The sequence below is a fragment of the Neodothiora populina genome, assembly GCF_041146345.1.
Source record: "Neodothiora populina strain CPC 39397 chromosome Unknown canker_contig_12, whole genome shotgun sequence".
Lineage (NCBI taxonomy): Eukaryota > Fungi > Ascomycota > Dothideomycetes > Dothideales > Dothioraceae > Neodothiora > Neodothiora populina.
Genome location: NW_027191404.1, coordinates 2,654,093 through 2,679,047, shown reverse-complemented (window position 1 = coordinate 2,679,047; position 24,955 = coordinate 2,654,093). Strand labels below are relative to the sequence as shown.

Genomic DNA, 24,955 nt, shown 5'->3' with positions numbered 1-24,955 from the left:
CATCTTTCAATGTCGATGGTTATATTCATCGGTCCTTCCGGTGATAAACTTGCTACTGATCTTTCCGAGATCAATAGTCTCGACGCTCTCAAGGCGTTTGTCGAGTCCAAGGCTGACGTCGCGGCAAATAAGCTGGTCTTTTTGACCGCGAAAGGCAAACAAGTCAGGCCTCAATCATTACTGACAGAGGTTCGTGGCTGTATATGTACTTATTCATCACCATGATCATCGGACTAACATAGTCAAGAACGAAATCTATGCTTTTGACTCGAGCTTACTCTCAGAACCTCGACAACAATCAGTGCCCTCTCCTACGCCTTATGAACCTGGTCAACCTCCGGATAGTATTTCCGACCAGACCGACCTGCAATCATGGCATTCCCTGTTTGCTGCTCGACTAGAATGGGCTGTATCCCTCCGTGAAGCTTGCGCTTTGCTCGTGTCTCAAGCCCAGAAGCACGCAGAAGAACAGACCGTCATCCACAAGAGTCTTGGTGTGGCTGTGGCAAGTCTATCAAGTCACATGCGCAACGCTGAAGAGAAATACACGGCAACAGAAGAATGGTGCGAGCAGGTCTTGGTCCAGCAAGAGAAAGTTATCGATAGATGGAAAAAGGATTATGACTTGTTAGAATCGATGCCTGCAAGGCCAGAGTTCGCGCGCTTCATCGCTACGCGCAATGCCCCGGTTGATACCCTACAGCACTTTGTCGACGTTGACGAGGTCAACAATGCCGGTGCGAGAGCAAAAGCTGTCATGATCTCATTCGCCCAGCGCATTGCCGATCTCAAGACAAATCTCGCCTCGACGGCCAAGTCAAGTCATGAGCTGCTCCTAGCAGTCGAGCAATCAAACTCGACTCCTGCCGACGCGTCCTTGGAACTTCTGAACGAAATCGACATCATCGTCAACAAAATGCGCAATGACATGGATCATGTAGCAACGCTTCCGACGAATAGTCAAGGTGTCAGTCGCGCAAGCAAGATGGCCTTGTTACATACCAGAAATTACCTACCAAACCTCACTGAGTTCTGTGGAGAAATCAACGACTTGTTACATCGCCATATTCAAGCTCGGAATGAAGCCGCGCATACAAGCTTGTCACAAATGCAAACGCTTGCCATCATCGAAGGGCGACTGAGCAAGCTTCTCTCTGCCATCAAGAAACTTGACATCTCATCCGAAGATCAACAAGCATTCGGTCTCCTGAATATTGTCGGTCGTCTGCCTCATGTCTACGGGTCCTTGATGATTGAGGCTATCAGACGAAGAGAGTGGGCTGCAAAAAGCAAGAAAGAATCTGCTACTCTGGTCGAAGAAATGGCAACATATCAAGAAGAAGAAACTCGGCGAAGAAAGAAATGGCTGTTGTCTGTAGATGACGTTGTCAATACCGACCTCGTCACGACGAAACCTCCAGGCGTAGAACTCAGTCTTCGATCTGACGAACGCGAATGGCCTGTCGTCTCGCGTCAAGAATTGCAAGAATACATTCAGATTTTGATCGAGAAAGATATACCTGTCCAGGAACTCCAGTCAGCAATCCAAGATCTGGATCGTCCTACGAAAAAACAACTCAAACTCGCCAGGAACGCCTTCAAGAACGGCAGTGTCCATGATGGGGCTTTTGGTAGTACGTCCATCATGATGAGAGGTGGTGGTGATGTTGTGAAATTGGAAGAAGAGTTACGAGGGCAAAGAAGCAGAGTCCGAAAGCTAGAAGACTTACTCCATCGACAAGCCAACATGCAGCGTAACTCCTCAGCATTCAGTCCGATGTTGGAACTCGTCAGTGAAGATACTTCCCTACAAACACGCATCGCCAGTCTAGAAGCAGAATTGCAACAAGCGAATATCAAACAAGCTCAGTTCGAAGAGGCCGTATCAACAAAGAAGGACATCATGGAAAACATGGAGGCCCAGAAGAGGGAATTTGCCGATGAACGTCGAGTATTGGAAGGCGAACTGCGAGAGGCTCGAAGCAAAATCGAAGACTTCGAGGACGAGAATGAGAAACTGTTGGAAAGCCGGGAACATGTCACCCACGAGCTTGACCGATACAAAACAAGACTCAGGAATGCCTATTCACACTTGTCTGGCAAGGAACCTCCCCTGGATCCGATCGAGTTATCGACTGCGTTGGAGGGTTTGTCCAAAGCGATGATGCAGAAACATGCCGTCCTCGAAGCGAAGATCATACAAATGACAGATGACATGGTACTGGAAAAGGCTCACTCTGCATCCTTGTCCTCTTGTCTCAATGACGAACGAGCACAACTGCACGAATTACGAGAAAAGATGGCCAGCGGCGAAAGCGGGGCAGATGCGCTTCGTAAGAGGGTTGAAGAGAAAGAAGGCAGAGTCATCACCCTTACTGAATCTCTGTCACAAGCAGAGTCACAAGCCAAGAATCTCGATGCTGAGTTGAAACGAGTGACTGGACGACTTGACCAACGTGGTACCAGGGCTACGGAAGTCAGCCAGAGACTCTACAGCCAGAATGCAAGGCTCTTGCGATTGTTAGACCAGTCGGGCTTCGTGGTCGCCTACAAAGAAGATGGTACGATGGTCATCGAACGAGCAAGTAAAGTCAACAACTCAACGACACTCGACGCATCAATATCTCGGATTCTGCCGTCTAGAAAAACGTCTACAACCGAACCATCCTTCCTCCACTGGTCGGAGTCAACAGATGCTGCAACAGAAGAAACCGCCTTTGCCTACTTTACTCAACAGATCTCTCTATTTGACGTCCAAGTCTTCAGTGAAGCGCTATCGAAACGTCTGCGAGACTTTGAATATACAGCGCGAAAGTGGAGCAAGGAAGCGAAATCGTTTTCGTCTTTGTCGTCCCGTCTACGGAATGAAACATCACAAAAGATTGCCGTGCGTGATTTCAAAGAGGGCGATCTGGCTTTGTTCCTTCCCACTAGAGGTGAACTGGGGAACAAGGGGGCATGGGCTGCTTTCAACATCGGAGCACCTCATCATTTCCTTCGCGAAAAGGAAGGCATGGGACTCAACAGACGCGAATGGCTAGTCGCTCGAATCAGTCGAATCGAAGAGCGTGTGGTCGATCTGAAGAAACGAGACGGAGACAGCCTTCGTAGCGTCGGATCTGCATCCATCGATGCCGCAAGTTTCGACTCGCGCAAAGACGACAACCCGTTCGAACTCAGCGATGGACTCACATGGTACATGGTTCACGCATCCGAGGACAAAGCGGCCGCTCCTTCGACTCCTGGGCTCGGCACAGTGACGGTGGCGAGCAGTACGGTGGACGCCAAGGGGAGTATCCGCAAGAAGGAAGGAATTGAAGCAGTAAAGACACTGGGAAATGTCAAGAGTCTCGATTCCAGACGAAGTTCTGAGGCTTCTAGGAAAGGCGAAGTTATCAAAAGATCACCTAGCGATAACTCTGTCAGAGAAGATGACCAGGTGCGAAGGGACCTCCTCTTTGGTCCTTAGGGGGGTTTCACTAAATCAAAGTCTAGTCAAGTAGAAGTATACATTCTCCTCGTCCAGCTACTTCGGACGGTCTTGTTTCTGGTAGCCCGGAAAGACCACGACAACGACAGCAAGATGCCAGAAGAGCGAGTATCGCACAGGGAGACAGTGCCTGGAATCTGTTCTCGGTGGGTCGAGCTTACGAACTCTAGTTTTTCCTGCAGAGGTCAGATCTCATCAATTAATTACCTTACTCTTCTTGATTTCGCTGATCGTCGCTTTGTACTGTACTTCAAGCGTGTAAGGTAGCTTCGATAAGATAAGAGCTGCATCTTGGCGAAAACAACACACCTTATGCAAGAAACACCTTGATGTGAGAAAGTGCATGCACGTCATGGCATAGGACAACAACAAACAGAGAATGTCAGGCCACGTCAGAAACACCAGTGATGTGCGAAGAGGTGAGTCCTCGCGGAATCTATTGTTTTCCTCGTGCCACACTGACACTCGCAAGTCGCCATGCCACGGCGTAGTACCAAAGGACCGTTGGACATGGAAGAGGAAGAGTCAGTGACAACATCAAGAGCATCATCACAAAGAGCGTCAATTAATGAGAGATACATCAGTGCCCCGACACCTCCGACGCCGACCGAACGTACTCGAGCACCTTATACACCGGCCTTGAACACGAACCTACCGCCGTCACCAGCTTCCATACCACGCGGGGCCCTGTTGTCGCCGGACTCGATCACATCCTACGACACCCCGCGGTCGCCATCGCCGAATGTCTCTAGGACAAATCTCGATCTTTCCATTCTGCTACGGCCGAATCTATATCAGTCGATACCGACCACGAACATACCGCCTCCGTTTCTCTCTTCTCAGCCTCCTACCACAACAACACTACCAGAGTTGTTGGCGAAACGGCATTTCCGCCTCGCTGCGGACAAAGTGGTCGAGATTCTGTGCCAGTCGGATATATCACCGTACGAAAACGAGAGGATCTTTGAGCTGTTTCACACGAGATTGGCATGTCTGATCTTGACGAACCATGCCGATCTGGCAGCAAAGGAATGTCGACCGCTTCTCGACATTGTCGCCAAGGAAAGGCGGATCGTCAATCCCATTGCTCTGATTCCGTGGGATCTGAGGCTGTTGATCGAGACGAGGTTGAGGCCTGTGTTGGCTCATGGTGGGGCAAGGAGGAGTATTATGAACCTTTACTCTCTCGGGACAGAATGCCGGATCAATGCGAGCAGAGCAGAAGAGGATCAGAAACTGTGGACAGATCGATTGGCAGACCTGGGATTACGGGTCGCCTCTGTTCTTGTTGAGATGGGGGAGACGGAGACGGCACTGAGGCATTTGAATTCACTCGATGATGAGAGCAACAACGAGCTAAAGGCTTTATTGTATCTGAGACTAGGAGACGTCTAGTCTGCACGATCGATCGTCTCGGACTCACCACTACTGGACATCTCCACAGCCAATTATGATTCGGCGGTCAAATCATTACAAGACTCTGACGCGTTGACGAGACACAACCTCGCCGTCGCACTTGTCTACTCGGGTCACGTGGAGAAAGCAACAGAAGTTCTGGAGGGACTCGTGGACGACACGGATGTCTTTTCGACATTGCTATTCAATCTGGCGGCAATCTATGAACTACGAGCAGAGGAAAAACACGCTCGAGAGAAGAAGATTGGACTGGTCAAGCGGGTGGCTAGCAAGGCCTTTGAACGACAAAGTCAGGACTTCAAGCTATAGAAATACATTAGCATATTGAGCAGCGGTGCATTTCTGTTGGTCTGAGTGGTTTGTGTTTTTTTCTCGTGATCAGAGTTGGTGGAGAAGTGTATCATTCAACAAGGCCCGAGGGCCTCTCCGTTCCGTCTTGAAACATGTTGGTAAATCCTTCTTCATCATAACGAGGGTGATTGTTGGATTTGTGACATGGAAAGAACAAGGCTTTGCTTACATTTGTGTTGTATGATGATCAAAGAGTGTCAGAGACAGGGCCTCGAGAAAGTCTCGATATATACAGACAAGTAATCTCGGCGTTTTTGCACTGTTTGTACGGACGACCAACCAGGTACGCGGCACGAGACAATCCCAAGTCTGCGGATAGATGAGGAGGTATCTAGCCAAAAGATGATGCCACGCGATGCCGGCAGATAAACCCCTCACTATAGCAACATATGCTGCTGGAGCTGGTCTCGCCGCAATCACACTGGTCTACGTCTTCGGCCCTACATTCTTTCTCGACGACGAGGCGGCGCATTCGACGAAATCATCGCGCAAGAAGGGCGTCGTCGGTTTATATAACCCTGCGAATGACTGCTTCATCAATTCCGTCTTGCAGACTCTCGCGGGGCTGCCGGAGCTGCGCACATATCTGATCCGAGAGATGCACCGGCGGAACCTGGACGGCAAAGAGATTTACTCGCTGGTTGCAAAAGATGACGATGGGATCCGGCCGAACGAGGGAAAGGACATTGTGGAAAGAAAGGAAGTCAAGGAGCCCGAGTGGAAGAGACTCGGGCTGCAGCAGGGGATTGTCACGGCCGGTCTGAAGCAAATCCTCGATGCTCTGAACGAGAGACCGATCATCAAAAAGACGATATCCGCGAGCGGGTTTGTTCATGTGTTGGAACAGGCCTTTCGCACGCGGATCAGTCGGCAGCAACAAGACGCGCAGGAGTTTCTGCAGGTCGTGACGGAGAGGTTGAGTGAAGAGTGCTATGCTGGACGTAGCGCCAGACGGAAAGCGAGGAGTCGTTCTTCGGTGGTCGACGTCGACAAGATGCATCCGACAACATCCTCATCGTCAACAACAACGCCGCCGTCACCACTGGAAGAGGATTTCTCGTTTCCCTTTGAAGGCAAGATCGAATCACAGATCGAATGTACATATTGCCATTTCAAGCCGAAGCCGAGCGTGTCTTCGTTTGTCACTCTAACGCTCAACGTACCGACCACGACGACGTCTACGTCTCTGTCATCATGTTTCGACAGTATGCTGAAGATCGAGCACATTGACGACTTCAAATGCGAGTATTGCCGGCTACAGCACGCCATCGAACACGCGAAAGAAGACGAGATGCCGGCATTGAAACACGCATTAGAAACAGACCCGGAGAACCCTCCTGCTCATATCAAGCTTCCTGATTCATCAAAAGCGCCGAGACGCAAGATAGCCCGGCACATGCGCATCTCCCGGTTCCCTCGCATTCTAGCCATTCATCTGTCACGATCAGTGTGGGCTGGAACGTCTCCGACATCGAAGAACCTTGCAAAAGTGTCTTTTCCCGAAAGCCTTCCTCTAGGCGGGCTGCTGGATCAAAGACAGTATACACTGCTCGGGGTGGTCACGCACAAGGGCGGACACAACAGCGGACATTACGAGTCGTTCCGCCGACAGTACTCGGTCGAGCCCAAATTCTCTGCGGGGCTCAGCATGGGCACCAAAGGAGTGTATTCCACGTCTGCGAGTCCCGCGGCCAGCGGAGTCAGCAGTCCGACGGAAGAAGAGGACAGCGCTCCGCGATCGCTGAGTGTGTCGGAGCGGTTCACGGAAAAGGCAAAGTCACTGGATCTGGCGCGTCAACGGCGGATACAGAACAAAAAGAACTCGCGGTGGTGGAGGATCAGTGACGAGAAAATAAAGGAGAGCAACACGAAGGAGGTGTTGGGGATGCAGAGAGAGGTGTATCTGCTGTTTTATGAAGTCGTATAGCAGCTTGTACTATTATTGTTATGATATTACATACACACCACCAAAACAAAGCTTCACCGCCCGCGTAAAGCGTGCTTCAGTGCTTACCCCTCGATTATTGATGATTCCGATCATCATCTTTCTTTTGGTTTGTTCTTTCTTTTCCTTGTCCTGCTCTGTCCACGCCGCCGCCGCAACAACAACAACCAACTCCACGATAGAACAAAACCATGCCTTGCTTCCAAGGGCTGGCCGTCAGCATACACACGCCCGATGGCCCCATCACGGAATATTCAATACAAAAACAACAGAAGTTCGGCCGCATCACCAGCTACATCCCCGTGCCCGCAACACCTCAGCAGTCGACCTTTGCCGTGTCAATCACTCTCCTGACCCCCGGACTCAAGGTGCCTTATTCCGCCGCCAAACCCAGCGCTGAGAATCCTTATCCCCAGCCGATGGTCGTCGGTGGTTTGCCCACAACCGGATCCACTCGCGGCCAGTACCAGAACACAGTCAAGCCTTACATCCCTCACACGTCGTCACCGAACGAGACCGTCGCCGCCTACATTTACTTTGATGGACGCCAGAAGGAAGAGGTCGCCACCCTACTGCGAAAGGGCGAGGAGACGTGGGTCAACAGCCGATGGGTGTCGATCCCCGAATCAGAAGGCGGCGGCATAGCGGAGAGAGAGTTCCTGTTCCGCGAAGTCGGACTGGAAAGATGGCTGAACGGACTCGATCTGTCTGCGGGTGCGGATAAAGCGAGGAAGATCGAGAAGCGGCAGCAGAAACTGCAGCGACGGGCGAACGAGGCGATAAAACAGCAAGACGACGACTCGTCCGACGACGACGACGACGACGAGCCTCCCGAGCCCGAGGCCAGCGGCCAGATCAAAGTCGCCCTGTTCCGAGTCCTCGCCTCCGGAGAGATCAAGCGCGGAGAATACAGTCCGCAGTTCGACGTGCACGACGACGAGGGCGTCGATGGCAGCGGCCAGACGGCGGCGGGAGAAGACGTCGACCACACAACCTCGTTTGCCAAACCCAAGTCCCTCGATCCCAAGAGCATTTCCACACAGACCGTCACCGGACTGGACCCGCCCGACCAGCCTTTCGCCGTCTTCACCTTCTTCTACCGCGGCGAGAAACAACTGCAGAAAATGGGCATATTGCCCGACCCGGACGCCACAGTCCCGACACCGGCAGCCTCGAAGAAGCAGATCGACTTCTCCAAACTCGGTCCTCTCAAAAACACGGGCACAAAGGGCTTCAGCTCGTATCGAAACGACGACAACACCGACATGGAGAGCGACAACGACGACGACTCGGACGCGGAAAAGAACGACAAGGACGAGCTGGACGACGCCCCTGTCACGGCGACGACGGGCAAGATGAGCGAAGAAGAAATCAAAGTCGCCGAGGGTGTCCGGAAGATCAAGGTGATTTTTTTTTTTAATCTTTTCTTCTCGTTTTTGTATTTCCATATCTAACATGTTCCTCACCGACAGCTCAAACGACAGCATTCGACAGACGTCTCGCTGCAACAAATGAACAAAGAATCACCCACGCAACAACATCAACAACAACAACCACCCCTAGAACCACCGTCGTCCGTCTCCGCCTCTGCCTCTGCCACCGAGAAACCCCTGTCCTCGTCGGATCATCTGAACATCGAAACCCCCGACACGATAGCGAGTCCCTTCAAGAAACACCGACCGAGCAATTCGGGCCTCGAGGTCCCTGGAGCCATATACGCCGGGCTGAACCTCAACAGCCTCGTCAACGCGAAAGCACCGGGAGAAGCGCAAGCGGAACAGGGAGAGGAAGAAGACGAAGAGCTCTGAATAGTGCTGTTTTTCTCTGCTTTGAATTCCTGTCTTGTTGTTCTTTTATCACCAGAGATTATATATATCCCCCCTGCTCCTGCCTCATCAAGCAACCAACCACACTAACAGACTCTTCCCGGCTTGCTCTAGCTTCGACTTGGAAAGACATGAAATCAAATCAAAAAAAAAAATCGTATTCATCAAGCTTCACATCCTATCCTATCTCTATCACTACTCCGAGTCAGAGTCACCGAACAGGTTCTTCTTGTTCTTCGGTCCATCACCCCCGAGACTCATCCTGAAGTTGCCCACACTGATCTTCGGAGGCGCTGCTGCTGCTGGCGTTTCTGCAGCTTCTTCTTTCTTGTCTAGTAGATCGGCCGCTGTGGGTCTTCTCTTCTGTTTCAGCGCGGCCAGGCGCTTGCTCATTTCTTGCATTTTGGAGTCTTGATCCTGCTCCTTCTGCGCCTGCTGCGCCTGCGTCTTGTCTTCCTTTTCTTGTTGTTGATCACTGTTCTTCCACTTGCCCGCCTTCGTCTTCTTCTCCTCTCCCTCGCATTTCTCATCCTCCTTTCTCTCATCGGCAAGGGCGAACAAGAAAGAATCCCGAAACGACTTGAGCGAGTCGACGGAGAACACACTCCATTTCTCCCACAGACTCAGCACGACGCCGACTTTGCGCTTCCACTGCTCCGCTCTCATCAAACCCCAGTCGTGCTCCCTCTCGAGCCTGCCCAGGTGTCCGAAGATGTTGCGTGACCGCAGCGCCGTCTCGAACAATCCCCTGATCTTCCACGCGTCCCGGACGCCAGAAGTGGAACTGTTCTGCAGCGCGTCACAGATGAGATAGAGAGCAATGAGCTTGGCGTTGGAAGGATCCGATTTCTTCTTCTCTTCGTCGTTCTTGTTGCGTTTCTCGATGAGTTCATAGTCGTCCTCGTCGGCTTCGTCGAGGTCGTCCATCGGGTGCTCGTACTGCACGGCGCGCGAGTACGGCCGTTCCACGTTCTCCACCAGCATCGAGACAATCTCCTCGGCGCCGCACCCGGCGTTGTTCACTACGAAGGACGTCACGCGCGCCACATCCCCTGCGCGTAACATGCCCAGAGTGTCCGGCAGGCGCGACAAGAGGTAGACGAGCTTTGCCTTGCGGTAGGGGTTCAGGTACGACGAAGTATTCGGCGCTTCGAGCGTTATTGGTGGCTGTCTGGTAGCGTCGGTCTCGTCGTCGTCGTCGTCGTCTGATGACACATAGCCGCTGTCTTCGGTCAGGTCTTCGAAGCCGAACACGAATTCGAATTTGAGCCGTTCTTGCGGCGCTTGCCATAGGGGGCCTTTGTCGAAGACTTTGAGGAGTCCGAATTGATTTTCTGGTTGTGCTGCTGACGAGGACGGGGATTTTGTCTGGGATGCGTGGTACTCGTAGATCAACCAGCGGTAATAGACGCTGGCTTGGCTGTTGCTGTCGAAGATCCATGCCCATCTCTCGTCTTGTTGGACTCCGGGGTCAGAGAGAAGACCGTGTTCGAACGAGGGCCCGTATTTGATGACTTGTTCCACTGTCTTGTGTACCACCTTCAATAACTTCAGATCCGTGGGCGGGGTGACTTGCACAGCCATCATTCCATTGACAAGAGGCTTAGCCCCGAACGGTCGATTGTCATGTTGGAAAAGAGTCGAGGCGGTGGTCGCACTGCCACTGACATGTCTCGACGTTTTCAGATAACATCCAAACCCAAGATATTTCCCCTGCAGCGCAGCAACGCAGCTATCGACATCACTCATCGGCGTATCCGCCGAAATAGTCACAATCGCCGAACGCCCAGCCCCGAACGAAACATCCTCAATCTTCAGATTCGCCGGCGCGATTCTCCGTATATCCCTCGCGGTGAAGTTCTTGGGCAACTGCGACCACAGCATCGTGGGTCTCCTGACGCTCGGCTCCTCGGGTGATTTAATGTCTTCAGAGGCGCGCATTCCCCTTCGCTCCCTCTCTCTTTCCTCCTCTAATTGTCTTTTTCTCTTGAGACTCGGCGGCGGCGGAGGCAGATCCAGAGTTCCAGGCCCAGACTTTCTCATCTCCTGCTTCTGCTGCTGCTGATGATGTCGCGGTCTACTGCCTCCACCACCATTACCACCACCACCCAGCGAGGAAGTGAAGTCGTCCTCGTCGTCATCGTCATCTTCGTCGGCGAATGAGTTCTCAAACTCTCGCAGCGCCTTGAGATTCTCTGCTTCGTCGCGCAGACGCTTTGTCTCTGCTTCTTGTCGTTGTCGCTCGAAGAGGCTGAGCTTCTTGGGCGCATTCAGCTTTTGTTTGATCTGGTCCTGGTCCATTCTTGGGATTTGCCAGACGGCGTTTGTTGAAGTTGTTGTTGTTGCTTATCGGCGAGTAATATTATGTCAAGGTGTTGGAGAGAGACAGACATGAGGCGGGACGGCCCGTTGCTTCCCCGCTTTGTGTTATATAAAGTGCAGGTGCGTCGTGGTGCCTGCCTCACTAGTGCCTGTCTTTAGTCTCTCTCGGTGGGGTGCTTTCTATTCACTTGCATACGCATCTATATACAAGTACCTATATCTTGCAGTGACTTAACTCCATTCACTGTACATATACACAGTAGTACATCATCATCATCATGAGTGAAATCGAGGCGCTACTGCGCTTCCTGACAAAAGACGCCAAGTTACCTCTCGGTGTCGCCATGCAGAAAATAACCGAACTACGCGAGGCAGGTCTCACAAAGTAAGGGTGCAGTGGATATATACAAGACACAACAGGGACGCCATTGATCGTCCTTTTTAGTCCACAGCAAATCTCAAGATCAACCCTACAAGTCGTGTCCTCCATCTTCGACGAGAAGAATGCAAAATCCGTGTTCAATGCATCGAAACGGATACGAAAACGATCTGCTGAAGGAAACGAAAGAGAGGCTGGCAGCAGCAACAAGAAACGACGAAGTTCCTTACCAGAGGTTCAGACCCCTGCGAAACTCGAAGCCTCACTCGCGTTGCCACTTTCTAGCCTGACCGCAGAAGAATTGTCAGATACCGTCTTGACGACGAATCGAGCTCCTTTACTTCTAGCCTTTGCGTACTCTGTACTTGCTTTCACAATGCCAGATCAACCTGACTCGGCGAAACTCAGTCTTGCTCAAGCCGTCGTCAGTGCCGGAAGCAAAGCCAAAGCAATCAGTATTGGACTGGCCAAAGCCGACGAGGACAGGAATTGGGGGGAGGGTCAGCCTAGTGTCAAAGTACTCGGGCAGAATATAAAGGTCATTCGACGCTGGGGCTATGAGATTTCAGGCGAAGATCCTGCGTTGTGGGCGTTGGATATGGACCAGGTTCAAGGACCTTTGACGGCAGAACATACCTCGGGCGAAACGACTGGTCTACCGATTTATTCGCCACAATCTGCTCGGTCATACATCAAGCGAGCATTTGGTGGCGATCTAGAGAAGCTGCTCAAAGTCTTGTCCTTGCTCTATCAGTCATGGGCCGATGCACTGTCCACAGACGACTTGGACAAACGAGCATGGTCCTGCTATGTCAAGACCCGACCTGATGTGGAGCAGGGAAAGGCTGGGTGGGGCGCCAAAGGCCAGGTCAAACTAAAAGATATACTTGATTTAAGAAAGACTTAACCTGTAATAAGTGGCCACCTCGCCTTGAGGTTCTTTAATGCTGAGAAATCAGATATTACATCGACTTCTCGACCATCGTACATGATCTTGTAGCCCACACTCGTGTCGCTCGCGTCTCGATCGACGATGATGGCGCTCCATCCTGCATTCAGAGCCCCTTTTGCATCTTTTGCAGGCTCGTCGCCGATATAGACAAGATCCCAGTCATCTTTCGAGTCCAACAAGTCTGTCGCAGCGTCAAAGATTCTTCTGTCAGGTTTCTCAACCCCGACATCATAACTCATGATCGCAAAGTCAATGTCATTATTGTCTTGCTGATTGATTCTCAACCCAAGATCGTTCAAGACATCAGGAACGCGGTTGTCGGAGTTTGTTATAACTCCGACTTTCATACAGTGTCGATTCGGAGACGACGAAAGTTGTCGAATGTAAGCCAGTACGTCGGGATACAGCGTATAGCCTTCTTTCGAGTTGAATCGATCAATCAGAGTCGGCGCTAGTCTGTCATGATAGTGCGGTGCGAATGTTTTTGTTATTACCTGGGTTCCATCAGACGGGGTCAGGGTAGAAGAAAATGTATATATTACACACATTCGTCCACCATTTCTCGGAGCCTAATCCCACCTCTTTTCCATAATTCGGATGTAGCTTGGATTCTTCTTTGAATGCTGGTATCGATAAGTGTCAAGTTTACAATAATGGCGTGGTTGTCGCTATCAGTACCGTTTTTGAAACTCTTCATGATCTCGTCATCTTCGACGTCTATACCAAGCGATCTCGCCACACGACCATACTGTGTCGCGATCGGCTCACGAGGCGTGAAAACAGTCCCGAAGGCATCAAGACATATCAGCAGGTTACGTTTCGGAATTGGCGGCATCTTTGGTTTCCCGTTGGTCCACTGTTTACTATCAAAGGGCAAAGGAGACCGGGGGGAGGGGTGGAGTTGCCGTCGGCCATTCTTTTTTGGCCGGCCAAATCCCGTCCCTTTGATTATTTGTACAACACATTCGACAACATGATGCGTTATCGGCCAGAGATCGATAATAAGGTAACTACCAACAACAAAATGCCCCGCGGTGGGGAAGATAGGCCAGGTGATAGATATGACTCTCATAAGTACTACCAGTGATTCTTCCCTTATGTCCCTTTCGTTTCTTCACATCTCTCATTCCAAACATACGCAAAAATGGGTCTCGTAGATAAATTCCCCAAAGAGCAACTCACCTTTGGCTTTGCCACGCCGATCCAGCCTCTCGAGCGTCTGTCGAAAGAGTTAGGCGGCAAGGTCCACCTCTATGCAAAGCGTGAGGATTGCAACTCAGGGCTGGCCTTTGGCGGCAACAAGACTCGTAAACTCGAATATGTCATCCCCGAAGCTATCTCGGGGGGCTACGACACCCTCGTCACCGTCGGCGGCGTGCAATCGAACCAGACCAGACAAGTGGCAGCCGTTGCCGCAAAGCTGGGCATGAAGTGCGTTCTCGTGCAGGAGGCATGGGTCAACTACCACGACAGCGTGTACGACCGCGTCGGCAACATCGAGCTCAGCCGCATCCTCGGCGCAGACGTCCGACTCAACGAAGCCGGCTTCGACATCGGCATCAGACCTTCCTGGGAGCAAGCAATGCAAGACGTCCGCGACAAGGGCGGCAAGCCCTACCCTATCCCCGCCGGATGCTCAGAGCACCCTCGCGGCGGTTTGGGTTTCGTCGGCTTCGCAGAGGAAGTCATGCAGCAGGAAAAGGAGCTGGGCTTCAAGTTCGATTACATCGTCGTGTGCGCCGTCACTGGATCCACGCAAGCGGGTATGGTCGTCGGGTTCGCATCCGACGGTCGCGCCGACAAGGTCATCGGTATCGACGCCTCAGCCAAGCCCGAGAAGACCCGAGAACAGATCCTGCGCATCGCGCAGAACACCGCCAAGCTCGTCGAGTTGGGCAAGGAGATCACGGAGAAGGATGTCATTGTTGATGACCGATTCGGTGGACCCGAGTACGGTCTTCCTAACGACGGTACCATGGAGGCCATTCGACTGTGCGCCAGGACGGAGGGCATGTTGACTGACCCTGTGTATGAGGGCAAGTCCATGGCTGGCATGATCCATATGGTCAGGAATGGAGAATTCCCCGAGGGCTCGAGGGTGTTGTACGCACATCTGGGTGGTGCACCGGCGTTGAGCGCTTATGGTGCCATCTTCAAGCAAGGTTGATAGTCGCGAGATTTGTCATGTGTTTTAGACAGACTACGATGGTGTTTTGCTTTACGCTTCTCCCCCCCCCCCACGATAGAGTCGACTGGGTTTGTGGTTGACGAATATAGAATTTCTCACGGTCCCACTTCATCGTCCCTTGTGTCTTCGAGTTCGAATCATCTGCTTTTCCTTCTGCGTCAACTCGAAATTCACTTTTCTTTCCCATCGTCATCTCTCCGTTGCTGCTTGCGACGTTCGCTCCGGAGATTCAGTAATAGTTATCGCTTCGTTGCTTCTTCCAACAGTCGTTGTGGAGAGCTACCCATAGCCATCACACGTCGATCACCTATGCTAATCACTATTGCTTCATTGATGAGCATTTCGTCAAGTTCCGTTCTCGTTCTCGATATCTCTTGTATCTAATGGATGTGCGAAAAATGACAAGCCGACTGTGCGAGGTGGTATGCATGTGTAGATATCCAACGCTGACCTTTGATAGAATATATAAAATGATGACACGCGTCAATGACATCAAGTGTACTCATGCCATCTGCGTCCAATCATGTCTATCGACATCTTACCTCTTGTAGTTGTAACACTATCGACAGACACTCCCACTGCTCTTAACATCCAGCTCAACCTGCATAAACACATCGTCTAAATGGAACGACTTGATCAACCTGCCACCTCCTAGAAAGGGGATACCCGTTTTCCATATTCAACAAAGCCCATCGACCTCGCCGCCAATTGTCATCAGCCTCGACGTCCTCTCGTCATCATCGTCACCAATCAATTTCGTCTTGGTCATCACCCATATGCATCAATAATATCGGCAGCACAGATGTCCCCATCACAACCTCGGTCGACTTCAATCACTGTACTCGACGTCCTTTCGCTCCTCGCTTAGCTTCGTAGTGGCAATCGCACGTATCATCATTCAGCGCTATTGCAACCCCGTTGCTCAACATGTGAATATGCATGCATTGCGATTGATCCCTGAACAGTGAGGAGCCCAATATACCTAATGAATTCCCCCACGGTGTAATGGTCAAAGCTTCGGGGGGCCGGATTGTGATGAAAACATGTGTGACGGAGATCCTGAATGTGTCAGTGAAAAGGCAAGCTGCATGTCGGAGTGGGCCAACTCTGTCATGTGTAATGAGGCCGTTTGAAGAACAGCTTCAAGGAGCATTTGTCAGAGGGCCTGGAGACGACAGCTGATCGTGAGAAGTATCACGAAGGAGCAAGCCTGAGGATTTGTTTTCGAGAACCAGGCCTGAGCAAGACTCGATGAAGGTGCGCTATCATGGTCTGAGGCAATAAACACCCAACGACAGACCATGGTACCGAATGACAACGAGGATGATAGATGAAAACACCTCCCCTCGCTCCAGAAAACCAGTAAAGAGATAAACCAGCACCCTCTTAGTGGTCCTGTTAAGACTGGTCAGGTAGATCCTGTGCAACGGTAGTTGTCATGCATCATGCATACCCCTCACTGTAAGTGGTATATGAACCCCCATCCACGATGGATATTCTCTGTCATTTTCACGCACATAGCACAAAAACATGGCTTTCATGTACTTGTTCCCACTTGGCGTGGTTTTGGCACTTGTCTACAGATTCGTGATCCGACCGGCGTTCTTGACACCTCTGTCAAAGGTCCCAGCTGCCCACTTCACTGCTCATTTTAGTCCAGCATGGCTGCTTTATATCCGTTACTTCGAGAAGGAAAACAGGGCGATCCTCGAGGCTCACCGAGCCAAAGGTCCCATTCTTCGGATCGCACCGAATGAATTGAGTGTGAACAGTCTCGAGGGGCTGAAGAAGATCTATTCGGGCAACTTTCCGAAGACGGACTTTTACCCCAATATCTTCCAGTCATTCGGGTATGATATGGATGGTTTTCTTTCAAATCCATGCGCAATACTGACCGTTGTGTAAAGCTTACGGACCATGTTCACATCCCAAGACAAGCAAGCACATGCAGCCAAAAGACGAGCCTTGTCACACATCTACTCAAAGACCAGCGTCCTGTCCTCACCCACCTTACGAGGCTCCTTGAGGAAAGTCATGACCGACCACCTGATACCCAAGATCAGCTCGAGCGACACAAGCCGAACCCCACTGGAAATGGTCTCCCTGAACGCCGGCATCGCCATGGACGCCTTCACCAACTTCCAATTCGGCCAAGAACTCGGCACTAACTTCATCGACGACGACAAGGAACGGGACTGGTACATCGACAACACGCAATCGCCGCGCAAATGGATGTTCTGGGTCGGGCGAGTGCCCAACTTCACGCGCACACTGGCCCGCTTCGGCTACAAGATCATCCCAGACGACGCGCTCGACGTCTTCCACGACCTGGAGAAATGGGAGCTGGACCTCTGCGACCGCGCGGAGAAATACGTGACGGAGAACCCCTCGCCAACCGACGAGAACAAACCCGTCATCTTCATGCAACAGCGGGCCGCGAACCTCAAGGCCGCCGCCGCCGCGGCTCCGAGTGATGCTCATCAGCCATACCCGTACCGCTTCGAGACCACAGCCGAAATGTTCGACCACACGGCCGCGTCGCACGAAACAAGCGGCATAACGCTCACGTACCTGCAATACGAACTATCTCTTCGCCCGGCTCTACAAGCGGACCTCTGCAGAGAAATGCAAGGCGTCACAGACCCCAAAGACCTAGACTCGCTGCCCTTGCTCGACGCAGTCGTGCACGAGACTCTGCGTCTGTGGTCGCCGGCGCCGGGTGCTCAACCCCGAGTCGTCCCGTCCACCATCACCCTAGAGGGCTACGCCGTCCCCGCTGGCACCGTCGTGCAGTCGTACGCGTACACTCTGCACCGCAACGAAGACGTGTTTCCGAACGCTGAGCAGTGGAACCCCTCGCGGTGGCTGGATGCATCGCCGAAACAACTCGCTGAGATGAGACATTGGTTCTGGGCCTTCAGTAGTGGAGGCGCAATGTGTCTTGGGCAACATGTTGCCTCGACCAGTAAGTTTTTCTTTCCGTTCTTGTGAAGACGGGACTTTTTGGCTGACGGAAGGACAAAAAGTGATCAAGGCCGGTGTTGCGGCCTTGTACACAAACTTCACAAGCACGCTCGTCGGGAACCCTGACATGACGCAACTCGACAATTTCATTGGTAGAGTCAAGGCTGATGAACTTTACATTCAATGGAGCAAGAAATGAACAAAGAAGAGAAAGAAGAAGAAGAAAAATTGTCGCATCAGCACTTGCTGCGAAAAAAAACCACCCACGAATCTTTTTTATTTCCTACAAAACGCCCTGCCAAGTTTTTCGAAATGCAAATTATGTGAGAAGAACGTTTATCGTCCGGTTCTGTCCTTGGTTCTCTGTCTGCGTTCCTTTTCCTTGGCTGCGCGCACGAGAGAGTTAGCATTTTACCATAGTGAATAAATTGAATGGAAAGAAAGACTTACCTTCGTCGTAAACGAGGAATTCGTGAAGAGCACTGCCTGCCGGCACCATTGGTAAGACAGGCACCTTTTGATCCGTCACAACCTCGAGCAATGCCGGTCCCTCGCCAGAGCCCTCGATCAACCACTGGAGACTGGCCTCGAGATCGTCAACCTTGGACACTCTCTTTGCCGGAACTCCCATGGCTTCCGAAAGCTTGACAAAGTCGGCGTTGCGTTGATGAGTGTGGGAGAATCGGTCGTTGAAGAACAAGGACTGCCATTGAGTGACCATTCCTTGCTCCTCGTTGTTGAGAATAAGAACCTTGACACCAATGTTGAACTCGGCAGCAGTGGACAGTTCGGTCAAAGTCATGGAGAAGGAAGAGTCGCCGTCGATGTCGATGACAAGACTGTCGGGTGCGGCGACCTTGGCGCCAATGGCAGCTGGCAAGCCGAAGCCCATGGTTCCGAGACCACCTGAAGTGACCATGGTTCTGGGATGTCTCCAGCGGAAGTGTTGAGCGGTCCACATTTGATGTTGTCCAACGCCGGTCGCGATGATGGTCTTGTCCTTACGATCGGCACACAGATCCGAGAGTTTGGAGATGACGGTCTGGGGCTTGATGAGAGAGTCCGGTCCAGATTCCTTCTCGTATGCCCATGGGAATCTCTTCTTCCAGTCATTGATCTGATCGAACCATTCCGTGCGCTCGGAGACTTTCTGAACCTGAGGCATCATAAGACGCAGGTTCTCCGTCACGTCACCCTGAACAGCCTCGGTGGCCTGGACGACCTTGTTGATGTTCTTTGGCATGATGTCGAAGTGAACAATACCTCCACGACCTTCAGCAGCTGCCTGGCGAGCTGCAGGTGCAAAACGAGGAACGTGGCCAGTGATTCTGTCGTCAAAACGTGCGCCAAGGGCAAGAACAAGATCAGCCTCTTGCATTGCCATGTTGGCGAAAGCAGAGCCGTGCATTCCCAACATGTGAAGGGACTTGGGGTCAAGTTCATCATAACCACCAAGACCTTGGAGGGTAGTCGTGACAGGGATCTGTGCCTTTTCGGAGAGTTCTTTCAGGAGCTTGGGGCCGTCAGGGTGTCCGAGGATACCAGCTCCAGCGTAAATGACGGGCTTCTTTGCAATGTTGATGAGGTCTGCCGACTTTGCGATTGACTGATCAAGCTCCTTCTTGCTAAACTCGCGAGCAGCCAAGGTGGCAGCACTGGGGTGAGTCGGGAGGGTTGTTGCCAACTTGGGGATTGCGCGGGTCAAAGTAGCAGCGGTAACATCCTTGGGCAGATCGACCAAGACGGGACCAGGACGGCCGGAATTTGCGATTTCAAAGGCCTCATTGATCCTTCGAGGCAGCTCAGCAACGTTCTTGACCATGACGTTCCACTTGGTGCACGCTCTTGAGATTCCGATAATATCCGCCTCTTGGAAAGCATCTGAACCAATTGCCGTCGTGACGACCTGTCCCGAGAAAACAACCATTGGGGTTCCATCCATAAGAGCATCCTGCATTGGCGTAATGACATTTGTAGCACCAGGACCAGATGTGACAAGAACGACACCGGTCTTTCCTGAAGCACGTGCATATCCCTCTGCCATGTGACCGGCTCCCTGTTCGTGTCTGGGCAAGATGAAGTCGAAATGTTTCGAGTTATAGATCGCATCGAACACAGGCAGAATGGCGCCGCCAGGATATCCGACTTTGTTTTAATGTCAATTCACTTTGTTTTATTTAATCTTCGTTTGGGGAGGCAAAAAACACTCACAAACATGCTTGACACCTTGTCTGAGCATCATTTCATGGAAAATCTCGCCACCCTTCATTCCAATGAAGGAATGGTCCATTTCCGGAGCCTTGTGTGATGATAGAGGTTGAACATCCTTATAAGACGTAGTGTCCTGTCTGTTGAAAGCAGGACTCGGCGTGGCTCTGGTCGCGGCAGCTGCTGCCGTGGTTGTGCTTTGATCTCTCTTCGTGGCTTTGTATGGCGAAACAGACGCGACTCTGGCCGATGTGGTGAATCTTCGAACACGAGAGGCGCATTGAATCGCCCTCTTGGGGGCTTGTGAGTGCATCATATTTGCTGCTGTATGGGAATTGGAGGACAGAAGCAAGAAGCAGAAATTGAAATGTTAAACAGGAAAGAACCAGAAGATTGACTCACACAGACGGAAGGAGGAGTTTACAATAATTTGAGAAGGAGCCAAGTTGTGGCCAACCTTATTTGTGCCCGGGTCCAATGGGCGATAGGCCGAATCGAAGAGAAAAGCCACTATCCGACATCGGAACGGGTTGAACCCCGCAACCACTCCCCGCTGGAGCGTCAAATTGCTGCAAAGCTTCGCAGCTGCAAAGTACGTTCATCAGGAGTCATGTCGGACAGATGAGTCAGGTGAGAAACATGAGCTCTTTTGGGTAATGGAAAGTCTTGCATGTGAATGGACTGAGGTGATTGTAGCTACGAGCGAATAGGTAGCCACCTTGGCTACCGTGTCTCATAGTAGTCACCTCCAGTCACATCCAGTCACTTGAGTTCACCTTATCTTGCACATGTGAAACATCGCACATGAAACAAAACCGAAAAGAGAGAGCAGTAGTCTTGACGCTCAACGCAGTCAGAATTCCGATTTATCTTAATATATACAATGGTAGCTATAAATGAGACAGAGAAGCAGAAGAAGTCGCTATGCTATGCTATGCTATGTTGAACGAATGATGGTATACCGCTGAAAGACGATCTGATGCAAGAAGACACTTAAGAGTACTCGTAAGCCTTAGGGCCGGAGATCTCGGAGGCGCTGAATTCGAAGCCCACGCAGCTGTCACCGAGGTTACCAGCGACAGAGGCAGCGTAGACGCTGTAGGCGTTGTCGTAGGCGGCACCGAGGTTGCAAGCAAGGAAGCCGTCATTCTCGAAGTAGAGGTCACCCTCGGCGAAGCTGAAGCCAGTGGTCTTGGAGCCGGCCTCCATGGCGGTGGAGTGAGGGACGGTGAATCTGAGACGGCCCTTTCCGTCAACGTAGACCTGCTGGCCGCCGGGGACAGAGACCGCGAGGTCAAGAGTGTTGTCGCCACCGATGAAGAGGGTGTCATTCTGCTGGTTGGGAGTGGGCACGGAGGCAGGAGTGTAGGTCTCGCTGCCGCGGTTCAGCCAGAAGTAGGTGCCGTTGGCGTTGACGGACTTGTACTGGATGTCAGAGCCGGAGCGGATGGCAACACCACCGAAGGTGGTGGAGAAGCCGGTGGAGGCAGCACGCCTAGCGGCAGCGGTGTTGCTGGGCCAGGTGGTGATGGTGGTGGTGGGCATAGGGCTCAGACGGTTGGCAACGGCAACCGAAGGATCGGCAGAGTGCTGAGCACCAGTGGTGCGAACGTAGCAAGTACCCTTCTGGCTGTCTGACTCGGAAGGAACATAGGAGACAGCGGTGCAGTTGATAGTGCCGTCACAGGCAGTAAGACATCCTGGAAGACCGACCTCGGTGGTGGTGGTGCGGAGCACCTTGGTGTCGAGGTCGGAGCCGCAGCTGACGGTGTACTGGATGTTGTTGTTGGAGAAGAACTCGGCTCTGTTGATGCCGGGGCAAGCACCAGCAGCCGGGGTGGTGGCGGGAGCGGGAGCTGCGAGAGCGGGGAGGGCAATAGCCAAAGAGGAAAGAACGGAGGTGGTCTTCATATTGATGGTAATTTAGGGATTGTTAGAAGGAGAAGTTGTTGTTGTTGCGGTTGTTGAAGTTGTAGTGGTAGTTGGATGATGAGAGAGAGGATGAATAGCAGAGAACAGTGGTTGTTCTACTCGACTTATATATTCTTCTTCTACTCGATCTGGTGGATATCTTTTACGAGGTCGGTTTCTAATTCAAGTGCCTATGACCATAGGACTTGTAGATCAACCTTGGCTGCTCCTAAAGATCTACAGCAGCCAAGCTGCGTTTTGTCTACAACGTAGCATCGCGCATCGTCTGTTTACCCTAAGCACGATCAAAAGATCAACTTTATATCAATGCTGGTTTCTGACGTCGGTCTTCCCTCCTATATTTAGAAAACCCACACCTGACGCCTCTTCCGTCTACGGGCCGAGGCGGTCACCCAAGTGGCGGAGAAGGGTCTCGCTTTCTTCTCCCTTCGTATTCATGTATTACATGTCTTGAAAGAATATTCACTGCATGTCGGATGTCTTTGTTTTTTCTACTATTCACGAGCCGTCTTGTAATTCATGCGTTTGGTTTTGATTGTGCCTTCATTTACTGTGTCGCACTTCCTGCACATCACCCCTCGTATTCATGCCGTTTGGATTACTGCAGTGCTCCCCTCATCCCTGATAATACTACATGTGGAGTACACTAGAAGCTTCCTGTGTTCCGTGTTCGCAAAGAGCGGTAGGACCAAGAAAAATTGTTTGTTGATCGCTCGTTCGTTCTCGCATAACCCCTCTGTACACTCTCTGTTGTCACCGTCTATTTTGATTATCAAATTGCTTCGTGACAGCTCTGTACATGTGCATTTTGTACAATTATGTCATCGTCTATTTTGATTATCAGATCGATTAGTGATCCGAAGCAAAAAAAAACTCTCTGTCGGGGAATCGAACCCCGGTCTCCCGCGCTTGTACTCGACTCGGTCGATTGACAAGCGGAAATCATGACCACTAGACCAACAAAGATTGATGGAGAACTAGTGAAACCATAGCTGTATATAACTATCTCGCTGAATGAGCATATACTAGCCAAAATACCATCATTGTTATTTTATGCACGGAGACTCGCATATCCAAAAGAACAGGACTGGAAACACAAGTTCCCTCGAGGACAAGCAAAAGTGTTGCACCATCCGTGAATCGAACACGGGGCTGGTCGAACTTGCTGCGAAAGCTGGCAACGACCAAGTTTACCACTAACCCAATGGTGCTAGGTAAATATGATGAAGAGAGTGGGATTCGAACCCACGCCATTTCTGACTAGCGTATGTAAGTCTTCTTTGCAAGAGACCACCTTAAGCTAGCGCCTTAGACCGCTCGGCCATCTCTCCAGTAGATATGTGTCTGCACGGCCCCCGTATTACATATCTGTTATCTGTGTGGAAGCACAGCGTGACAAGGTCTTTCGATTGTCCCGCTGCTGTGCTGAGGGCCGCGATGACGAGAGATAATGTGATTGAAGAGGCGATAGCGTGGAGAAGAAAAATTGTTGAAGTCCCACAATCGAAGTGGTTCGACGGGAGCCAGCGTGCGACCGAAAAGGAGTCATAACACCGGCTAAGCAAGCGCGGTGGCGGTGGCGGACTTGGTTGAATGCATCACCGCTCTCGCGAGGCTCATTACTTCCTTCCGGAAAGCAAAAAGAGCAAAAAGTGATGAATGTTTCAGAAGTTTCTACAATGGAATTGAACCACACCTGATTTGAACAGGTAACCTTCTGGACTGGAATCAGACGCGCTACCATTGCGCCAGCGGTCCCAATTTACTGATCTCGGAAGCGACTTTTGGCATCCGATCACGTGATAAAGTAATTCTACATCGTATACATAATGTTGCTATGTCGGCGCGTAGTACTCGTCCAGAGGGCGACCCTGTCTAGTTTACATACTGATATTGATGCTTGAACAAAGAATGTCTATCTCAACATTGATGTTGACCAGATGCACCGGTTGCGGTAAGAGCACAGGTTTTCGAGGAACAAAGAGGTAATTGATCTATAACATGGAGTTTCAGCCAAAATGTGTTCTCAAGTCCATGTGCAAAGAGGAAAATGGCAGACGAAATATAAGAACTACGCAAACAACACAAGGCCCGATGTGTGAAGCCATTCACTACCGGGTCTGATCTGGTCGAGCCATGGCACGGCCACGACGTACTTTTAAACAAGCTCCGACTCAAGGATCTACATCGACTGGGGTATATCGGTTGGCTTGGTCCAGATCCCTTACCAAACATCCAAGCTGATTTCGTCGATCGTCCACCCGTCGATTTCGATGGTAACCAGCTACCGCGAATTCATCGGATATTCCGAAAGCAGAACTGGGATGGAGTCGACGATGGCGACTATGAAAGTATGATGCCTGCTCTCCGACTGGCTTCGTCTTTGTTATATGAGCCATGTGTGGTCACCTTCTTTAATGGGATATTCGCTCGACCATTGACACGAATACAAGATGCCGAACTCGAGAGACGACTTCAGACGCCTTTGTTGCACCGATTCGACTCGATTGATAATGACTGGCCTCACCATCGGCCTTCGAGACAGACATATATCAATCTAGATGGGCTGAAGAACTGCGTTAGGTTGACATTTGGGCCCATTTATGTGAATGCCTCTGCTATCACGCTGTCCGTACCGGGTTTCCCTGGTCTCATCTCAGAGTATGTTGGTTTGCTTGTTTGCTTGTACGTCTTTTTAGTAATAGAGTCACAGCACAACATTTGCATCAACAATCTTGATCGATCGCCAGATCAGAGAGGTGTCCTGAGGGAAAGGATTGTAGCCAGCTCCTTTTCCAAAGCCCCGACCTTCAATCATGAAACAGCAATGCTACGTACACATTTCTTACTGGCCAACATACTTCTACACGAAATCGCACATGCCGCTTGGAACGCATCATTTGAAGCAACACCTGATCTCATTCAATACCCAAGTACCCGGGGATACGAGCCTTTTTTCCGTGACGATCGGCTTGCAGAACT

At 51.3% G+C, this 24,955-nt stretch overlaps 9 protein-coding genes across 10 annotated transcripts; 6 read left to right on the top strand and 3 right to left on the bottom strand.

Annotated features, from left to right (window-relative positions):
- Nucleotides 1-9: 9 nt before the first annotated feature.
- On the top strand, nt 10-3,469 carry AAFC00_001564 (uncharacterized protein; the record flags this gene model as incomplete). Its single annotated transcript, XM_069347933.1, has 2 exons — nt 10-189; nt 248-3,469. The coding sequence occupies 2 exons, from the start codon at nt 10-12 to the stop codon at nt 3,467-3,469; spliced, it is 3,402 nt and encodes a 1,133-aa protein (XP_069204246.1).
- A 400-nt stretch (nt 3,470-3,869) lies between these two features.
- On the top strand, nt 3,870-4,885 carry AAFC00_001563 (uncharacterized protein; the record flags this gene model as incomplete). Its single annotated transcript, XM_069347932.1, has 2 exons — nt 3,870-3,909; nt 3,963-4,885. The coding sequence occupies 2 exons, from the start codon at nt 3,870-3,872 to the stop codon at nt 4,883-4,885; spliced, it is 963 nt and encodes a 320-aa protein (XP_069204245.1).
- Nucleotides 4,886-7,393: 2,508 nt separating this feature from the next.
- AAFC00_001562 (uncharacterized protein) lies at nt 7,394-9,010 on the top strand (the record flags this gene model as incomplete). The annotated part of the gene is made up of 2 exons (XM_069340773.1): nt 7,394-8,605; nt 8,675-9,010. 2 exons carry the CDS (start codon nt 7,394-7,396, stop codon nt 9,008-9,010), a joined length of 1,548 nt encoding a protein of 515 aa, XP_069204244.1.
- Nucleotides 9,011-9,223: 213 nt separating this feature from the next.
- AAFC00_001561 (uncharacterized protein) lies at nt 9,224-11,329 on the bottom strand (the record flags this gene model as incomplete). Its single annotated transcript, XM_069340772.1, has 1 exon — nt 9,224-11,329. The coding sequence occupies one exon, from the start codon at nt 11,327-11,329 to the stop codon at nt 9,224-9,226; it is 2,106 nt and encodes a 701-aa protein (XP_069204243.1).
- A 299-nt stretch (nt 11,330-11,628) lies between these two features.
- Nucleotides 11,629-12,636, top strand: AAFC00_001560 (uncharacterized protein; the record flags this gene model as incomplete). Its single annotated transcript, XM_069340771.1, has 2 exons — nt 11,629-11,735; nt 11,796-12,636. The coding sequence occupies 2 exons, from the start codon at nt 11,629-11,631 to the stop codon at nt 12,634-12,636; spliced, it is 948 nt and encodes a 315-aa protein (XP_069204242.1).
- A 1,189-nt stretch (nt 12,637-13,825) lies between these two features.
- AAFC00_001559 (uncharacterized protein) lies at nt 13,826-14,848 on the top strand (the record flags this gene model as incomplete). The annotated part of the gene is made up of 1 exon (XM_069340770.1): nt 13,826-14,848. The coding sequence occupies one exon, from the start codon at nt 13,826-13,828 to the stop codon at nt 14,846-14,848; it is 1,023 nt and encodes a 340-aa protein (XP_069204241.1).
- Nucleotides 14,849-16,399: 1,551 nt separating this feature from the next.
- Nucleotides 16,400-18,032, top strand: AAFC00_001558 (uncharacterized protein; the record flags this gene model as incomplete). The annotated part of the gene is made up of 3 exons (XM_069340769.1): nt 16,400-16,719; nt 16,777-17,834; nt 17,896-18,032. The coding sequence occupies 3 exons, from the start codon at nt 16,400-16,402 to the stop codon at nt 18,030-18,032; spliced, it is 1,515 nt and encodes a 504-aa protein (XP_069204240.1).
- A 137-nt stretch (nt 18,033-18,169) lies between these two features.
- On the bottom strand, nt 18,170-20,357 carry AAFC00_001557 (uncharacterized protein; the record flags this gene model as incomplete). Its single annotated transcript, XM_069340768.1, has 3 exons — nt 18,170-18,219; nt 18,284-19,978; nt 20,045-20,357. 3 exons carry the CDS (start codon nt 20,355-20,357, stop codon nt 18,170-18,172), a joined length of 2,058 nt encoding a protein of 685 aa, XP_069204239.1.
- Nucleotides 20,358-21,034: 677 nt separating this feature from the next.
- On the bottom strand, nt 21,035-21,952 carry AAFC00_001556 (uncharacterized protein; the record flags this gene model as incomplete). 2 transcript variants are annotated; one of them, XM_069340767.1, is made up of 1 exon in its annotated part: nt 21,035-21,952. In XM_069340767.1, the coding sequence occupies one exon, from the start codon at nt 21,950-21,952 to the stop codon at nt 21,035-21,037; it is 918 nt and encodes a 305-aa protein (XP_069204237.1). The 2 variants fall into 2 exon arrangements, with proteins under 2 accessions (XP_069204237.1, XP_069204238.1); XM_069340766.1 differs by having other exon boundaries at nt 21,035-21,586.
- Between the last annotated feature and the right edge of the window lie 3,003 nt (nt 21,953-24,955).